The sequence below is a fragment of the Rousettus aegyptiacus genome, unplaced genomic scaffold (assembly GCF_014176215.1).
Source record: "Rousettus aegyptiacus isolate mRouAeg1 unplaced genomic scaffold, mRouAeg1.p scaffold_m13_p_11, whole genome shotgun sequence".
In the NCBI taxonomy this organism is placed as follows: Eukaryota; Metazoa; Chordata; class Mammalia; order Chiroptera; family Pteropodidae; genus Rousettus; species Rousettus aegyptiacus.
In genome coordinates, this window is record NW_023416286.1 from 49,967,503 (window position 1) to 49,986,696 (window position 19,194).

The 19,194-nt window shown below is 45.3% G+C and overlaps 1 protein-coding gene across 2 annotated transcripts in view; it reads left to right on the forward strand.

Moving 5' to 3' along the window:
- The first annotated feature begins 204 nt into the window (after nucleotides 1-204).
- Nucleotides 205-19,194, forward strand: part of IRS2 (insulin receptor substrate 2) — a 28,516-nt gene continuing 9,526 nt past the window's right edge. Inside the window, exons 1-2 of one of the 2 annotated variants that reach the window (XM_016145257.2) lie at nucleotides 206-4,748; nucleotides 15,966-16,186. In XM_016145257.2, coding sequence (XP_016000743.2) covers nucleotides 731-4,748; nucleotides 15,966-16,171 — 4,224 coding nt within the window. In that variant the 5' untranslated portion in view covers nucleotides 206-730 and the 3' untranslated portion in view covers nucleotides 16,172-16,186. Of the gene's footprint in view, nucleotides 4,749-15,965; nucleotides 16,187-19,194 lie in introns of both variants that reach the window. The other variant, XM_036228809.1, reaches the window with a different exon arrangement.

Consider the following 19,194-nt stretch of genomic DNA (forward strand, 5'->3'; position numbering starts at 1 on the left):
GGGAGGGGGAGGGGACGGCGGGAAACGCAGCCCCGGGAGAAAGGTGGGCGGGGCGGGGGTGCGCGGCCCGCCCCCCCGCGCCCCACTGCCATTGGTCCTGTGCGCCGTCCGTTGGGGGGTGCGGCGCCAATGCAGGCGGCGGGGCGGGGCGGCCGCGCCGTGTGTGCCTGCGTAACGCCGAGTCACATGTTGTTTTGCTCTTCTTAGTTCAGTCACTCGGTGCGCGATGTGTTACTCACTGTGCGGCGGGGACCGCGACGAGCCTGGGTCGCGGTTGGCGGCAGCAGAAGCAGCAGCCCCGGTGGCGGTGCGGACCCCGAGTGCACAGGCGCTCCCCGGCACCCCAGAACTCTGTGCGGCGGCGGGACTGGTGCGGCCGCGAGAGCCCTAGGCTCAGGCCCGCGGCTCCGGGACCCCGACTCTCGGCCCAGCCAGCGAGTCCCCAGGCGCCGCCCGAGAGCCCGGGAAGCAGCGGCTGCGGGCAGCCGAGCCAGGGGGCTGCCACCGCCGGCGCTGGGCATCCTCTTGGGCTCCGGTGCGCGGAGGGCGCTGCGCTGCCGCGCAGTGCCGGCCCCAGCCGGCCTCCCCGAACCTTCCCCACCTCCTGGGCCCAAGGGACACAGGCTCCGGCAAGCGAGCAGGGGTGGTGGGAGCCGCCCCTGCCCGCACCCCCTCCGCTCCCCGGAGTCTCTCCACTCCGGGCCGGGCCGCTCGGCCTGAAGTGCCCGCGATGGCGAGCCCGCCGCTGCAGGGGCCCCCCGTGTTGGCGGGCGGCGACGGCCCCAACCTCAACAACAACAACAACAACAACAACCACAGCGTGCGCAAGTGCGGCTACCTGCGCAAGCAGAAGCACGGCCACAAGCGCTTCTTCGTGCTGCGCGGCCCCGGCGCGGTTGGCGACGAGGCAACTGCCTCAGCGGGCGGGGGTCCGGCGCCGCAGCCGCCGCGGCTCGAGTACTACGAGAGCGAGAAGAAGTGGCGGAGCAAGGCGGGCGCCCCGAAGCGGGTCATCTCGCTTGACTGCTGCTTGAACATCAACAAGCGCGCCGACGCCAAGCACAAGTACCTGATCGCCCTCTACACCAAGGACGAGTACTTCGCCGTGGCGGCCGAGAACGAGCAGGAGCAGGAGGGCTGGTACCGCGCGCTCACCGACCTGGTCAGCGAGGGCCGCACGGTTGCCGGCGACGCGCTCTCCTCCGCCGCCTCCGCTGGGTCCTGCAGCGCCTCTTTGCCTGGCGCCCTGGGCGGCTCGGCCGGCGCTGATGACAGCTACGGGCTGGTGGCGCCCGCCACAGCCGCCTATCGCGAGGTGTGGCAGGTGAACCTGAAGCCCAAGGGCCTGGGTCAGAGCAAAAACCTGACGGGCGTGTACCGTCTTTGCCTGTCGGCGCGCACCATCGGCTTCGTGAAGCTCAACTGCGAACAGCCGTCGGTGACGCTGCAACTCATGAACATTCGCCGCTGCGGCCACTCGGACAGTTTCTTCTTCATCGAGGTTGGCCGCTCAGCTGTCACCGGCCCCGGCGAGCTGTGGATGCAGGCCGACGACTCGGTGGTGGCACAGAACATCCATGAGACCATCCTAGAGGCCATGAAGGCGCTCAAGGAGCTCTTTGAGTTCCGGCCGCGCAGCAAGAGCCAGTCGTCGGGATCATCAGCCACGCACCCCATTAGCGTCCCTGGCGCGCGCCGTCACCACCACCTGGTCAACTTGCCCCCCAGCCAAACGGGCTTGGTGCGGCGCTCGCGCACCGACAGCCTGGCTGCCACCCCGCCAGCCGCCAAATGCAGCTCCTGCCGGGTGCGCACGGCCAGCGAGGGCGACGGCGGCGCGGCGGCGGGGAGTGGGGCGGCGGGCGGCAGGCCCGTGTCGGTGGCGGGGAGCCCCCTGAGCCCGGGGCCTGTGCGCGCGCCGCTTAGTCGCTCGCACACCCTGAGCGGCGGCTGCGGCAGCCGCGCGAGCAAGGTAACGCTGACGCCAGCAGGGGGCGCCCTGCAGCACAGCCGCTCGATGTCCATGCCCGTGGCTCACTCGCCCCCTGCCGCCACCAGCCCCGGAAGCCTGTCTTCCAGCAGTGGGCACGGCTCAGGCTCCTACCCGCCGCCTCCGGGCCCGCACCCACACCTACAGCACCCGTTGCAGCACCACGCGGGCCAGCGTCCTTCCAGCGGCAGCGCTTCAGCCTCCGGCTCCCCCAGCGATCCCGGCTTTATGTCTCTGGATGAGTACGGCTCCAGTCCTGGGGACCTGAGAGCCTTCTGTAGCCACAGGAGCAACACTCCTGAGTCCATCGCCGAGACACCCCCTGCCAGGGATGGCAGCGGGAGTGAGCTGTATGGCTACATGACCATGGACAGGCCCCTGAGCCACTGTGGCCGCCCCTACCGTCGTATTTCAGGAGACGGAGCTCAGGACTTGGACAGAGGGCTAAGGAAGAGGACTTACTCCCTGACCACACCTGCCCGGCAGCGACCGGTGCCCCAGCCCTCCTCTGCGTCCCTGGATGAATACACCCTGATGCGGGCCACCTTCTCTGGCAGCTCGGGCCGCCTCTGCCCGTCCTGCCCTGCGTCTTCTCCCAAAGTGGCCTACCACCCCTATCCCGAAGACTACGGCGACATTGAGATTGGGTCGCATAGGAGCTCCAGCAGTAACCTGGGCACGGACGATGGCTACATGCCCATGACCCCTGGCGTGGCCCTCATGGGTGGTGGCAGTGGCAGCTGCAAGAGTGACGACTACATGCCCATGAGTCCCACCAGCGTGTCTGCCCCAAAGCAGATCTTGCAGCCACGGGCTGCTGCAGCAGCCTTGCCCCCCACCGGAGCTGCAGTGCCAGCGCCAGCCTCTGTGACCAGCAGCAGGGCCTTTCCAGTGAACGGGGCCAGTTACAAGGCCAGCTCCCCGGCCGAGAGCTCGCCCGAAGACAGTGGATACATGCGCATGTGGTGTGGTTCCAAGTTGACCATGGAGAATACAGACAGCAAGCTGCTTCCCAATGGGGACTACCTCAACATGTCCCCCAGCGATGCAGGCGCCTCGGAAACCCCGCCAGACTTCTTCTCAGCAGCCTTGCATGGCGGTGGGGAGATGCTCAGGGGCGTTCCTGGCTACTGTTACAGTTCTTTGCCCCGCTCCTATAAGGCTCCTTACACCTGTAGTGGGGACAATGACCAGTACGTACTCATGAGCTCCCCGGTGGGGCGCATCCTGGAAGAGGAGAGGCCGGAGCCGCAGGCCAGTGCAGGGACCACGCAGTCGGCTAGCGTCTTCGTGGCTGGGGTGGGTGGGGGCAGTCACACCCAGCCTCCTCACTCCGTAGTGCCTTCGCCTGGGAGGCTGAGTGGCAGCGGCTGTGGCCGCCCAGAGGGTTTCCTGAACCAACGCTGTCGGGCAGTACGACCCACGCGCCTGTCCCTGGAGGGGCTTCAGACTCTACCCAGGATGCACGAGTATCCTCTGCCGCCGGAGCCCAAGAGCCCGGGCGAATACATCAACATTGACTTTGGCGAAACCGGAACGCGCTTGTCACCGCCTGCCCCTCCACTGCTGGCTTCCGCTGCCTCGTCCTCCTCGCTGTTGTCTGCCAGCAGCCCAGCCTCATCCCTGGGCTCTGGTACTCCGGGCACAAGCAGCGACAGCCGGCAGCGCTCTCCGCTCTCCGACTACATGAACCTCGACTTCAGCTCACCCAAGTCACCCAAACCGAGTACCCAGAGCGGGGACCCGGTGGGGTCCTTGGATGCCCTCCTGTCTCCTGAGGCCTCCTCCCAGTACCCCCCACTGCCTCCTCGCCCTGCTGCCCCCTCCTCCTTGCAGCCTCAGCCGCCACCCCCACCTCCCCCAGGGGAGCTGTACCGCCTGCCTCCAGCATCCACATCCCAGGGCCCCAGCGCTGCCTCCTCTTCATCCTTGGAGACTGGGGACAATGGTGACTACACCGAGATGGCCTTTGGCGTAGCTGCCACCCCGCCACAACCCATCGTGGCCCCCCCGAAGCCGGAAGGTGCCCGCGTGACCAGCCCCACGTCCGGCCTGAAGAGGCTGAGTCTCATGGATCAGGTGTCTGGAGTGGAAGCCTTTTTGCAGGCTGGCCAGCCCCCAGACCCACACCGGGGGGCCAAGGTCATCCGGGCAGACCCGCAGGGGGGCCGCCGCCGCCACAGCTCCGAGACCTTCTCCTCGACCACCACTGTGACCCCCGTGTCCCCATCCTTCGCCCACAACCCGAAGCGCCACAACTCGGCCTCCGTGGAAAACGTCTCTCTCAGGAAAAGCAGCGAAGGAGGTGGCAGTGGCATCCTTGGTGGGGGTGATGAACCTTCCTCTTCCCCTCACCAGTTGCAACCACCCCTCCCCCAGCAGGCACGGCCATGGACACCGAATCAGCCTGGGGGTCTGGTTGGCTGCCCTGGGAACAGTGGCTCTCCTATGCGCAGGGAGACCTCTGCTGGCTTCCAGAATGGCCTCAACTACATCGCCATCGATGTGAGAGATGAGCCAGGGCTGTCGTCTCCCCCACAACAACACCTGCATTCGCAGCAACATCCACATTCGCAGTCAGGCGACAAGAACACTTGGGGCCGGACCCGTAGCCTCGGGGGTCTCATCAGCGCTGTGGGGGCCAACAGCACCGGTGGAGTGTGTGGGGGGCCCAGCCCTGGCACCCTACCCTCAGCCAACACCTATGCCAGCATTGACTTCTTGTCCCATCACCTGAAGGAGGCCACCATTGTGAAAGGTGAGGCCCTTCAACCTCATAGCTGGTGGGAGGAAGGGTGGGAAAGTGAGTGAGTGTCTGTGGGTTCATTCCTCTTCTTAGGTACCTTGACCTAAATGCCAAAATGTTGGCTCAACCTTTTTGTTTTATTTTATTTTGGCTCCCATATCCTCCATTTTCTCCAAAGACCTTGCCAAGAGCAACCAAATCATCTTTGAGTTGAATGTGAAACTTCGTATTCAACTTAGGAGACTATAATTTTTTTTGTCCTAACCCCTTTCTTCTTTCCGACAGCTCTTCTTTTCCCATCTGTTAACACTGGATATGCTCCCCAGGTCAGCTATCCCAAAGAAGTGGCAAACACTGTCTTCTTGATATGAGAGGTGGAAAGTTTTGCTAGGAAGGGCCCTGAACTTATAACTGTTCCCAGGCTGCAGCTTTCACCTTTCCCTTTGTTTTCTTGGAGCCAGGCCCCAGCTGATTCTTGCTGAACCTCAAATTTTATAAAAACAGGCCTGAAAGTCGCTTAGGAAATGAGCATCCATTTTGGTGGCTGCTAAAGGGAACAGTTAACCATTTGTAGTTTACACATAAACTGTAGGAGCTGTTCCATCCGATATTCTTTTTCTCCTAAGGGGTTGAAATAGTAACATTGCTTAAACACAGCTTAAAAGCAGTGGTTCTCAAACTTGAGTATAGCTAAGGGTCACCTAGAGATTCTGCTGAAACCTGGATGGCTGGGCTGTGTAAAGAGATTCTGATGCAGTAGGTCTGGGGTGTGGCCCAGAATGTGTATTTCTAAGAAGTCTCGAGGTTGTGCTCATGCTGCTGGTTGGGGAACCCTGAGAACCCTGCCCCAGGTTAGACGTGCTGAAGAGGTTTGAGAAATTACCTATTGGGCCTCAGCCCAGACACACTGAAGTACAGCATCCTATGGGCAGAGCCCAGGCACGAGTATTTTTCAGTTGCCCAGGAGATATTAATGTGCAGCCAGGATTTAGAATCAGTGCTTTAGAGAAAACAAATGAAAGACAACAACACGAAGCTTTTCAAGAACAATTGGATAGGATGGTGCCCCGTATTGTTCTTCACATTCTCATCAAATATCCATGAGGAGAGACAGACTGCTTGCTTTGCAGCTGGCGCTGCATTCTGACTATCTCAAACTCTGAATGATGAGGGGAGAGAGAAGCTTAAAGGGAAGGGGCGAGGGATGTTCAAGAGAGTTTCTTCTTTAATTTTGTAACTGCTTCTGTGCATGGTTGCTAGTAAGATATAGAGGCTCTGTGAGAACCACAGAACCACATAGTAGTGGATAGTGTTACGTGGGTGCTGGCCTAAGGTCAACAGTCTGCCAGGGTTACAAGGTGATGATCAGGGTGGCTTGGGGATCCATATGCCTTTTGCTCTTAAAGTAAACAGACCAGTTTAATGCCGTCTAAATGTAGCATATGTTTGATAATATCCATGGGATTTAAAATTATAGCTGTAGGGTAAATACCTTTTTTATCTAATAGAGGAAAAGCTATTTTTGTTTTTACTAAAACCATAGAATAGGAGATGAAAAGAATCAGAATTTTCAGGAGTGTGGTACTTCAGCATCTAATTAAATCAACTGGAAGTTGTCAGAACGTGTCCCCTAAATGATGACTGTCAGCTGAAGGTCACTTTGCTTGAAGTTACAATAAGCACTACAGGTATGTCTGAAACATTGCTAGCGTGTCAGGGAGTTGAGGATTAGTTATTGTCCAAGACACAGACCATATCAACATACCAGCATAACCAAAATTGAGTGGGGAAAAAATATGTACACGCGCAAATTCATTTGGTATGCTCAAATAGGTATATGCTATAGAGAACATGAAAGTACATTTTGGTGAAATCTGATTCTAATCAGAAAAACAGTCTGAGAACATAACACCTTTTACAGCTTTTGGTGGAGTAGGCAGTAAAAACCTGGGGTGGATTCGGGAGGGCCCCAGGAGTGGGTTCTTGCAGTAACAGGAGGAGTGAGCTGGGATTTGTGCCTACAGGCCTTAAAGGATTCAAGGCCTTTCTGATAACATAGATACATTCAGAAATGTGATTCACGCATGATATAATGCCTTTTTCAGCCTAGGGAAAATTTTAAACTATAAGAGATAAGTTTAGTTAGAGACCCGATTTAGCTTGTTTTGTTTAAGATTTCCCACCAGTGTAAAATTCCTTTCACCCTATAGGATTCAGGATTCTGAAATCAAAACAGCAGTTTATATGTTTCATGGTGGCTGAACAAAGATGAGACATCGTTTCTGGTTGCTATTTTTCCAAAGTCTGTGTGGGCATGATGGCAAACACTTTTAAGAAGGAAAAGGACTCTTTTTAAGCAAAATAGATAACTGCAATTGACCAATAGTGCCAAACCACGTTTTTGGAAAAGCGCTACATTCTAAGTGGGTTTCTAGTAAACTCATGTGAACACAGAGAATAACGGGTAGACTAGGAAAGACAAGGGCGTCATCTTAATTAATGCAGAAGCTAAACTGTGGTCTGTGAAGCTGGGAAGGGAATATTTAGAAACTCAGAGTTTTATTTAACTCAGATATACCAATAGACATTCGTTTGGGGTGTTCATAAATAAAAAGTTCACAGTAAGTAAATGTCCTTTGAGAAAATGATTTCTAGTAGGAAGACTTGCAAAGCATTTTTTTGAAGATGAACTAGAAAAAGAACTTCCTGGGTCATTGCATGCACTGCCCTGGCTCTCAGAAGTGGCATATGTTTCTATATCGAGCTTCTCGGGGTCTGCATGGAAGAGCTTCATTGGTTATGCTGAAGCAGAATAATTTGGAGTCACTTGGGTAGTGTTTGATATTTGCATAAGAAGTGACAAAGACTAAAGTTCCAGCAATGTTTAATGGTTGTTTACAAGAGAATTGGTAATGAGGGTGGGTTTTCAACACCACTAAAGCCAATTAAAAAGTTAGTACACCTTAGAGTGTCTGTGTGTGTGTGTGTGTGTGTGTGTGTGTGTGTGTGCGCGCGCGCGCGCGCATGCGCATGTAAGCCCAGAGTAAATAAATAAAAATTTAACTCTAAATTATGCCTCATTTGGGAGTACGGGAAGATTACTTACACTGTGTTTTGTGTGTGTATATAGAAAAAGTCTAACCAATCTGTTAGCATGTTATTGTTGGGGGACGAGAAGTATGTTACTGAATTTACTATGCTTTAAAATGCTTTTTAAAGTTAACTTTATATGTTTTTGTGTTATGAATATAGATTGGCACATACCATAAAATATGCTATTTTAGTATTCTTTTTAGTTGAGTTTTTATTCTAAAATTGTTTTTTTATGTGTGTACAAGCAGATTAGATAAGAATGGCCACTGAAAGCATCTGTATTTAAGTTATGTGTGATAAAAGGGCTATTCATATCCTGTGGTAAAATAATTATGGAATAAGAGAAATGTTTCCACAGGAACAATACAGTCATGATTTATGTTTAAAAATATTGACTGTTGAAGTCTTAAAGCAAAGAACTCGAACATTTTTAGAGCTCCAGCGAGATTGCTTGATAAACCAGTCCCCTTTATTTTTTCTGTTGTGCATGCTTTTCTGCTGTAAGTGGCTAGCTCTTGTCATAATAAGATAATAATGTACACTGCTCCTACCCTATTCCCAGGAAAAGACAACTAAGGTGCTAACGAAAACTTACACAGAGGCTTTCATGAATGAAAGTCACATGACTTGTTCTATTTCCTTTATTGAAAGGGAAACCTTTACAAAAATAGTACTTCGCAGAAGGAAGCATAGTATGTGGAACACTAAACCTGGAATCAGGAAACCAGGTTTCTAGTTGCTGAGCTTAATGAGTCATTGTGTGACTAGAGGGAAGCCATTTAATCCCACTTTCTCACTTTCTCTATCTGTAAAATGGGACAATTAAAAGCTTCTTCCTTCTGTGGGAGGTCCAGGAGATAGTAGACTAGAGAGTTGTTAAACTCTTCTAAAGGAACATGCTAATAAATCCAGTGACACTATTGATACTTATTACCTTGAAGCCATGAACATATACATGAAGACACTTTTATGAATGGACGTTCTTATAAAAAAAAAAAAAAAGACTCATAGTTGTTTGAAAATGGAGCTACTACCTTATTAAGAAATGTGGGCCTTTTCTGTTTGATTGCTAGTTCCACTCCAGTCTCTTTATTTAACTTGAGATTTTTTTCATAGATAATTATCAATTGTAACAAGTAGTGTTTTAAATTACGTAGTAAAATAACAATTAAGGAAAATAACATCCCAATCCTGAAACTATGCTTTTGATTACCTTTTTTGATTTGTTTATACATTAAGAGATATTGTCAAGATGAAAATGTATAATTAGAATATACATTTATTTAATTTGACAGTGTTGTCTCTATATGGGATGCGTTAAAAGAAAAACAGAACCCTCAAACTTTCAGTAATTGAATCGTCCATTGTTCAACCTTGTAGTTTCACTCTTTGTGGTTGGTTTAATTAGGGTGGTCACCCTGCGCTGTTTTGTTATGTTTGGTTGTCAGACATGGTAGGAAAACCTCTAGTTTTTTATTTTTTTGTTCTTCCATAGGCCCACTCCCCTAGAAAAGGATTTTAAATAGATAATTAATGTTTTATATTCTTTAGAACTATTAGTATTAAAATGAATGTCTTTTTCTGGAAGAGGGGAACTTGCAGAAATTTTAATAACACTATAGGTATAATGGGTTTTCTGTTAAGATTCTCACTAATTCATTTTCTTTAGAAGCATAGTTCCAAGAACTAGTTAACTTTTGGTATCAGATTTGGCAAGTGGAGAGGTTTTTTTGTTTTGTTTTTTTGGGTAGCATAGAATCAAGTGTTCCCATTTCACCTCAGAAACTTAAGGGAACATGTAACTTTACTCTTTTATGTGCATTGCCAAGTAGAGTGGGGGGAACACAGGGAAGCCAAGCACTGTGCCCTGCTCTAAAACCAGCTCTTCACTGAGGCCGCTATAATGGGTGAATTCTCTGCAGACTTTACTACAGACATGAGCAGAATGCGTGTTTCTATACAAGGTGGGCAAGGCATTTTCATGTTGGCATTTTAATAAACGAAAAAAAAATTCTGAACTTCTGCAATTATTGGTTCATGCTGTTTATCAGGTGGCAGGTTTTGTGAAAACAGTGCTATCGAAATTAAAATGAGGATGCTTTTCTGTGTTAATTTTATTAATTTGAATGTGTTCTTCAAGATTGCAGTGGTTATTTTGAATCAAGGTAGATTATTGTAGACAGAATTCAGGAGTAGATTTTTTGCAAAGAGAACTGGTGAAACCATCACTCAAGACAGAGGAAATGCTGAGGTTGATAATTGCTACCGATTATTCGATTTCTTTCTAGATACCTACAGAGACACATTAACTGTGCACTAAAAGAAAAGACACAGAAGTTTGACTAGAGAGATTTGCTTTGTGGGTGCGAATAATGCTAGATACTTCTCTGCATTGTATTAGAATTGAATTCATTGAATTCTGTTGAAGTAGAATTTAGTTAAAATGTAAATTCTACTTCCGTTAAAGTAGAATTTAGTTACTACAAATGATAACATAGTCAATTTAAGGATTCTGACTTATTTTCTATTGGACTAGCAAAATATTATATTTGCGGAAAGTCACTTTCACATGCCAAGAGACTTTATAAAACTTGATTAGGCAAATGCGCCTTCAAACTTGGCCCGGTTTTCTTATTCTGTATGCAATATTTATGCACACAGACAGGATTTATAAAATATTCCTTAGTTATTGTGCCATTAGTGAAATTTGGACTATTTGGTCAAATACTGTGATATCCATAATATGCCTTAAAGATAAATGATCACGTGCATAGCACTTGGTAAATACCGAGTATTTTAGTATTAATTTTAAAGAGTATTAGATTTTCTAGAAATAAATATTTTAGGGTAGTGTGTGTGTGTGTGTGTGTGTGTGTGTGTGTGTGTGTGTGTGTTATCCTATAATATCTAAGCCAGTCTTGTTCCAAGAAGCTTGATGTGGATTTTTTCATAATTGAAACTCAAATACTGAATAATGATGTGTTCTTTAATAATTATGGTCTCACTGTCACTTCAGTCTATCCATATGGTATTGGTAAAAATACTTCAGTGAATTGTTATGATGTAGTATTAATTTTCAATTTTTTTCAATGTGTAAAAATAGATATTTTGATGGAGTTCATTATATGAAGTGATTTTAATAGTTACCTTGAAATCCATCTATTTATCTTAAGAGTGACTTATGCTTTTGCAAAGCATTAATTCATAATTTTAATATTTACAAACGTGACACAGTACTTATTCTGTGCAAATTTGGTAGTGATGTAGTGCCTTCTCCATCATGCAAATTTAAAAGCAGTTATTTAAATAAGTTTACCTTTTGCCTGAACACTGTAATTGTAGCTAACAAACAACCCCAAAGCTTGTTAGACAATGAATGATTTTGAAAGAATGGTACTGAAGTTGGAGATGATAAAAATATAACCATTATTCTGATCAATATCGAAAGATAATTGCAAGCCCCTCGCCCCTTTGGATAAAAAGAATTGTTTAAAATTCAAAAGATGTTTTTCACTTTATAGTGTCGGGACATTTTCATACATATAATATGAAATACTCCAAAAACCCTATGATAGGCAAGGCCACCTGAATCCCTATTTTTTAAACAAGGAACCTGCAGCTTAGAGATGCCCAGTGACTTGCTCAGGATTCCTGGTCCAAAAAGACTAGTGTTGGGCTGAACCATAAGGACATGCCATTTTACCAGCATTTACCTATGGTTCCACCTGGTATCATCCCCAGCCAGTGTTCTTTATATTATATATCACATTATCTCCAAGTCATACCAATTGTGTCTGCTTTGGAAGCTCATATACAATAGTTACATTAAGAATTGATTGTAGACTCCACCTCAGGCAACTTTCAGGTTAACCTTTTGGTTTTTATTTCACTTAGGTGATAGTTACTTAATTTCTCTTTTCTTCCATGCATTATTTATTTAGAGTCAAAGGGGCACCCTTAATTAGGAAGACTGGACACTGAAGGAAAGCCCATAATTTTTTTAAACAAGTTTTTACACCTCCCAGTTTGAAAGGCTCAGGAGTTGGCATTACTTTCGAGGCTCTCATTTTGTCAGTGAAGGTTTAGGGTTGAATCAAGTTGTTGGTTGGTCATGTTTTGGGGGTTTCCAGTCTCACTCCCTGGACTTCTAGTGGTCTTCCTTTGTTTTTGTTTCAGGAAAGCAAACTATATATTTTACTTGATAACATACTTCCTCACCACCACCTCCAATACATTAATCTACATGATGTGGTGCAAATCAGAAAAAAAGATAAGGTCATTTTGAAGGAAAAGAATTGGGAATCATTGGTATAATGTGACTTATTTTAAGGTTATTTAAAACAGAGCCCAAGGGAGGTCAGTCATCTTTTCCAAGGTCACTGATTTAATTAGTTGGTAAAGATGTTTGTAAATATTATCAAGAAAGAATAGAGAATGCTCTGTCTCTGTGGGTCTTTTGTGTACTGATGAATAACTTTCTCCCAGAATATGGCCTGTTTTCTCTAGGACAGTTTAGTATTTGGAGAAGTAATATCTGTATTTTTACTTTGGAACATGTTAGTAAATTGCTTCATGCATAGACCAGGTATGCTAGTGAACAGAAATAAAGAGTGCAGAGGCACATAAATAAGGAGCTTGTACATCTGGAAATAAGGCTCAGCAACATGTGGGCAGTGTTACTGATGAAGCAGAAGAGTGAGGGTTTGGTAAACATTCAAGGTCATGTGCTTACTTAGAAAGAAATTAAGAAGAAAAAGAAGAAAAGAAATTCTTGGGATAATTCGGATAGAAAGGCTCTTATTTGAGGAAATACAATTCCTTCCTCTTTGTAGATTAGTTCACCCTGGACCACTGATCTGGTACCTCAGGGGTCAACCTTTGTTTCAGTCACTTCTTGAGGTATCTTCAAGGTACATTTTATTCTATAAGTGGAGTATCATACACTTCTAATTATGAAAAAGTCCGAAGAAATGAGTCATTAACCTATTTAAGAAGTTTATTTGAAAACTAACCAATTTAGAGTTTGCCCAAAGAATAATCAGTTGTGGCTAGCTGGTAGTCTTCTGGGGAGTGGATTATTTCATCAGCGCCTTACTTGTTTTTAAGATCCTCTTTTTTATTTTTCTGAGAAAAAACATTTAACTGAATTTTTATATGAAGAAAAATGGTTTTTCAGAAGGTGCTACCTTTCTACTGATGTGACTATAACCCCATGTTCATAAGAATAAAGAAGATGTAAGCAAGCCTAAAAATTCATGAGCTATCCATATTTTTCAAAAATGTGATTGGGAATCTATGGACTTGTGCTCGTGTGGGTGACTCAGGGTTTTGTTTACATTAGCTGTCATTCTCTCCAGCATCCTAGGAGAGAGTGCTTCCTTCCTAGCAGATGGCAGCCTCAGGGCCATGCGCCTGCCATTATAAGTGATGTGCAGGAGTAATCTACCCAGCATCTTTGTTGACATCAGGCATGGGATTGGAGACTGTCTGCTGCACAGGATAAACAAAATAGGGGAAGGCCTTTTTTTCCTATCAGGGATTAACGGAGTGATGAAACCGCTTTCCAAGTTAAGAAGTAAGCAAAATTCAGACTACTCTGTCTTATAGCATTGGGTCTGTTGATCACTTACCAAGTTAGATAGGAAAGCTGACTGGGTGAAGATTCTGATGTGCTGCGTAGGGAGTCTTCATAAATAAACCCAGCAGGGTTTCCCCTAGGTGAAGTTTGGATCCCTTCTGTGAAATCTTGGACCTAGGAATTGAGCACTGGCTGCATTGCCCAGTGCCGGTGGTAGGAAGTCATTGAAAATAGGCACTGAAGTCAGTGACCATCTAATGCCTGAGATTCTCAGTCTGTTATAGAGGCCACCCCCAAAGCCATCACCTTCCAGGCCACTGCCCTCCCAGAGCTCAGCGCAGGTCTATGTGGGCGTCTCGCTTGCCTTTCCTTGTTCCAGGCTTTGAGAGCATGTTGGTAGTTGCATGAATTAGGGGAAAATTAAGAGGTAGGGGGAGAAGTTTGGAAATAGGCCAGGATATTCTTACTAAATTTAAAAATGATGCAAATAATACATTAGGACCTCCAGACTGTAAGTAGGATTAAATATGGCATGGATTAGAATGTGACAAGCAGCAGCTAGATTTTGATTGAAGATCAGAAGTGGAGGTAGTAGCACTCCAGTATGCTGTGGGTACAGCTGAGCTCCTGAGCTTCTAAAACAGAAATTTCTAGAAAGGAAGATTTTAGTGATCAGTTTCTTACACCACAGCCTGGAGATTTATATATATATATATATATATATATATATATATAAACTACTAAAGTGATTTGTGGCGATGTTACACTTCTATTTTATTTTTATATCATAGTTTGTATTTTTTGTTTTCCAGCATTAAAGTGACCTACAAATAACACTTTTAAAATGCATATGAAACAGAATACTAATCTATAAGCTACTCATATGCTCTTCCAGTTAACATATATCAAATAAGTTTGGTGAAGTTTCTACAAAGAACTTTTGTTACTGCGCCAAGTAGACTTCTAATAAATGTACGGTTCAGCTGAAAATATTCAGGTGTGCTTTAGCAGAAATATATTAGTCGTGAAACTTAAAAATCTGTATTTTTTTTCCTTAGGGATATTATAAATCCAGGAGTGTAAATTTATTGCGTAGTCAGTTTCAGAAAAATATCTCGAACTAGTTGAGTAAACAAACAAACAGAAAAACTAAAACCAATAAATAACGAATGGTGTGGAAATATGAAAGCCTGACAAACTTATAAATATAAACATTAATGAATTTTTAAACAGTTTTTAGATTTTATTTATTTTGGCAAATATTGTAAATGAGCATTTTCTTTTAAAGTTTAAAGTTTATGTAGCTTCCAAATAACATTTTGGTAGTTAGGGTCATAGCAGAATTTTAAAGATGCAGTAGAACCGACTCACCTTAATTCTCTTTTACTTATCATTATTTGCAGTTTCAGCTTATCAGTAGTGTTGGCTTATTAGTAGTCTTCGTTCCAAATGAAATAACCACTGCTGTAAAATATCCAAGTTTCCCCGGCATGAAGCATTTAATTAAGTTCCTAGAATAACTCTGGGTGATAAGCATTCATCTTCACAGCTCTGGAGTCCCTGCAGTTCAGCTGGAATGTTCAGAATTCATGGGGTCTTCAGCCATTTCCTAAAGCTGGAAGACAGTTGACATTTAAGCCGATCAATTTATTGAGAGCTCATTGTGTACCAACACCGGAGTAGATGCTCTGTGAGATACGAGGGAAATCTGAAACAAGCCTCTGTCCACTTGGTGCCTTTATAGTCATCTTGGACAGCACCCCACACAAGCTGTTTTCTGGGCAGCCACTTTGAGTCCTTCAGTAGGTACCCACTCTTCAGGCATTCTTGGCTGAAGGCAGAGAATGGGATGTCCCTGCTGGGACTGTGGAGTCCTTGCTGGAAAATTCTGATGGAACAACTCAAAAGTTTAGCCCTTTCTCCACACACACATGGGGTACATCTGATGTACCCCGAGCATTAGTTTTCTTCTCTGAGAGGCCATCAGTTTGATTTTGCTGGGGTCCTAGCTCCTACATGTCAGCCTGCTCTAAGCTCTTGGCAGCCTTGCCTCATAACTATCCCAGTGTTTCTCTTTGTGTCCAGTCTTTGTTGGCAATGGTAGTGTTCCAGAACTTCTCAGTGCTAGGTTATTGGTCTCCTTTCTGATTCTTACTTGCTCACCCTTAACTATTGCTTTACAAAGATGCTTCCTCTTTAATCTGCATGATATGAATTCCTGTGAACTCATTACTTCTTTCATAACCTTTCCCTCTGCATTTACAGCTGTACATATGAGAAAGGTCACATTTAAAATATGTTTATACTGCTGCTTGTGCACAACTGTGCCCTTCCATAAAAAGTAAACATTCATATTTTAGTTAACATTTTTCTCGTAAATAATCCACAAACATTTAACATAATCATAGATTTTTTTTATGCTTCAAAATTGCTTAAGTTTTTAGTCATCCTAATAATTTCCAAATAGGATTGTGTTTTCTTAGGATGCACCTATAATGAATGATGTGGAGGTAGCTCCGAAGTCTTTTGTAAAAGTGTGTGTCCCATCCTTTTTACAGACACCCATGATCTACCCAGGAAAGCCCCCCTCTCCTGTGCAGAGGAGGCCTCCTGGCCATCAGCAGCCCCCTCTACCCATAATGCCTCCTGCTCTGAGAACCTGCCTCTGCTGGACCCCCTGCCCTCCGCCACAGTGGCTGCTGTTGTCGGGGGAGGGCAGGCCCACTTGGCTGGGCAGCTCTGTGTTTCCAACCCATCAGGCTGATGAAGTCAGTTCCAGGTGAGTTTCCTGTCGTTCTTACCTTTTACCGCTTTTTATCTATTCTTTCAAGAAAAGAAAAAAAACGACAGGAACTTCACTTAAAGGCTGCTTGGGAGGGTAGAAGGGTGGGCTGTAGGGCAGGAGGGACAGAGGCAGTAGGGGTTAGAGCTCCCTTCAACTTTAGATTTCACCAGATTGTTAAATTTTTATATTTTTTCATTACAAAGATACCAATTATTATGTGTTAAATACTTTTAAAAATATTTCACCCATTTAAAAAATATTAAAGTACTAGCTAGAAAGAAAAAGGGTTTAGTTTCCAAACTAAAAAGAACAAAACAGAAGATACTGAGTCTTCAAGTCTACCTTTGAAACCTAGGAAGTAAGCTTAATTTTGCAGTGTGTCCAGAACATGAAGTAGTATAGTTAGTAATAACTGCTCTAGAAAACAAAGCAGGGAAGGGAGAGAGGGAGAAGGTGACGACGTAAAGGTGGTGAGGAATCGAGTCTCGTAGATATTTAGAGGGAGCATTCATATAAGCAAAGCGAATGACTACCCGTGCAAAGGCCCTGAGGCAGGAAGAAGATTGCTAGTAAGTTGCAAGATAAGAATATAAACCCATGTGGCTGACAGGGAGAAGGGAAAGAATTATAAGGAAGTGAAGGAGGTAACAAGGAAGGGGGCCTTAAAGTGCGGAACCTGGAAACCATTGTAAAGACTTAGTTCATATTAACAGTGTAAAAGGGAACTTTTTGAACAGCATAGAGCATTTTAAAACTTTTCTATTGGAATTGCATACTTCTGTTAATAGTTATCTTTTTTTTTACTTAGTGAGGTATACGTCAACTCTTGAATTTCTCAAAAATAGTATGTAAAATGTGAAGGAAAAAAAACCCTAAACTTTTTCTATTGGAATGAAGACACTGAGATATAATTAAAGTGAGGAAGGCAGCCAGAAATTTTCACAAAATAGCAAAATCAAAGTGTAAGTGTTTAGTCATAGAGTTGCATACTCAGTTGCACAAACGTACTTATAATGTACCTGATAATTTATAAAACATTTTAAGTTGTATTTAATTCTCATTACCTTCTTAGAGGGCAGATTCTTTTTATTATCCTAATTTTTTAGCAGAAAAACCTAAGGGTTTGGAGAGCCTCCCCTAGCCTGCAGAGAAAGGCCGTCTCCCGGGACAAACCCTGGACAAATCCCTTGGAGCTGATTTCGTGACGTGTGGTGCCTTATTCCTAACTCTCCCTGACCCAGGGCATTCCAAATAGTCTGCTTTCCCATAAGGGAAGATAAATTCAGGCTACACTGAAATTGATTTGTTCTTCAACTGATTCGGAAACTATAATGTTTGGTCATTTATTAGCCTATATATTCCATAGAGATTCCACCTTACCGAGAAAGTGCTAATGGAGTTTGGAGCCAAGAGTGTAAAACTTGAGAAGCTCTAGGGCACAGCATGTAAAAGACCTTACTCTTCTTTCCACCTGTCTGTGGTGCAGACTTAATAATGGACTTGGTCCTGTTATGTCTGTCATCTGCATGTCTGGCGAACTCCATTTGGTGTACCTCTCTGCATAAACCAGAAAGAACAGACTAGCCTATGACCCCACCTAACCTGAGCCCAGCTAGCTGATGATGCGTCATGCTTGCTGGGTACATGGCGACGTGAAGAGGGATTTGTGCGTTCTCTGGTGGTGCAGCTGCCTTCACAGGGACACATGTGAGCCCTGTCCGGGAGTCTGTTCCATCAAGCAGCTAGGCAAGGCGCTCTGTGCAGCGTTTGAGAACTATTAGGTTTAAACGGCCTAGAGTTACTCCCAGAAAAACAATTCTACTTCTGTTCTGCTTCTGTCTAATTAAAATAAGTTTATTCATTTGATTTGGGGAACTATTTGCCATTGTTTTTGTGTGTTCATCAGTTGTTTATTTGCAGCTGAATTTTCAGTTGTTCATGATCTCATTCATGGATATAATTTTGAATGAACAAAAAGCTGTGGTGGCACATATGCTCAGAGATACCACGGCTGTGGCTCTACAAATTAGCCCAAAGAGCATGATGGGAAGAATAGGCTTTCCTTGGCAGCGAAGGGCTGCCTGCGATTAAGAAGTCTTTATAGTTCAAAACAAAACATATGGTTACGTGTGTACATCATTTAAAAGTATACGAAGAAAGCAAAGGGATCCAACCACAAGATAGAAGTCATGCCCGTAGCATGTGCTTTTCGGCAAATGACAAAATATACGAATAGTTTGTATTCTTTATTTATAAATTTTATACCTAAAATCTCATTTGGTAGTTTCACAGTAACCCAGTGAGGAATTCAAGGCAGGAGGATTATGTCCCCATTTTCATAAGTGGTACCCCAGGCCCCTAACTCTGGTGGAGCCAATAACTTTGCATACTCATGTCTTCTTGAGCCATGGAAATGGCATGTGGTTTTAAGGCGTGGGGTCAGCTTGCCCTGAGTCATTCCTAAGCACCCAGGAATGCTTTTGAGATGGCTGGTAGTAGTAATTGAGTACTCCGACCTGTGCTGGGGCAAAGAGAGTGGGCACTTCAATTCCTGAGTAGAGTTTGACCTTCAGCCTTGACCTTACGGGTGGATCCTATACTGAAAAGCTGGGTGCCCATTTGCACAAGAGCTTTTAAATTAAATACATTCTTCCTCCAAAAAGACAAAGCTGATATTCTATGTTATTCAAATGTTACAGACCAGGAGGGAATTTACCTACAGTTGAGAAGCAGAGGCTGCTCAGGCCACAGTGCTTGTGTCCAGCTAAACGCAGTATCTAGAAGAAAGACGGCCCTGCCGCTGGCTCAGGGAGTGGGGGATAGGGAGTGGCGATGTATTACACAATTTTTCCCTTTTTCTTTAACCTTTTCTTTTTTTCCTAGAATGAAAGACAAGCACTTCACTACACCTATTTTTAATACATTTTCGAATTACTGTATTCTTGTTAAATGTGAAAAAGAGTATATTTTAAAATCCCAAAGGTATACCTTTTTAACTATAC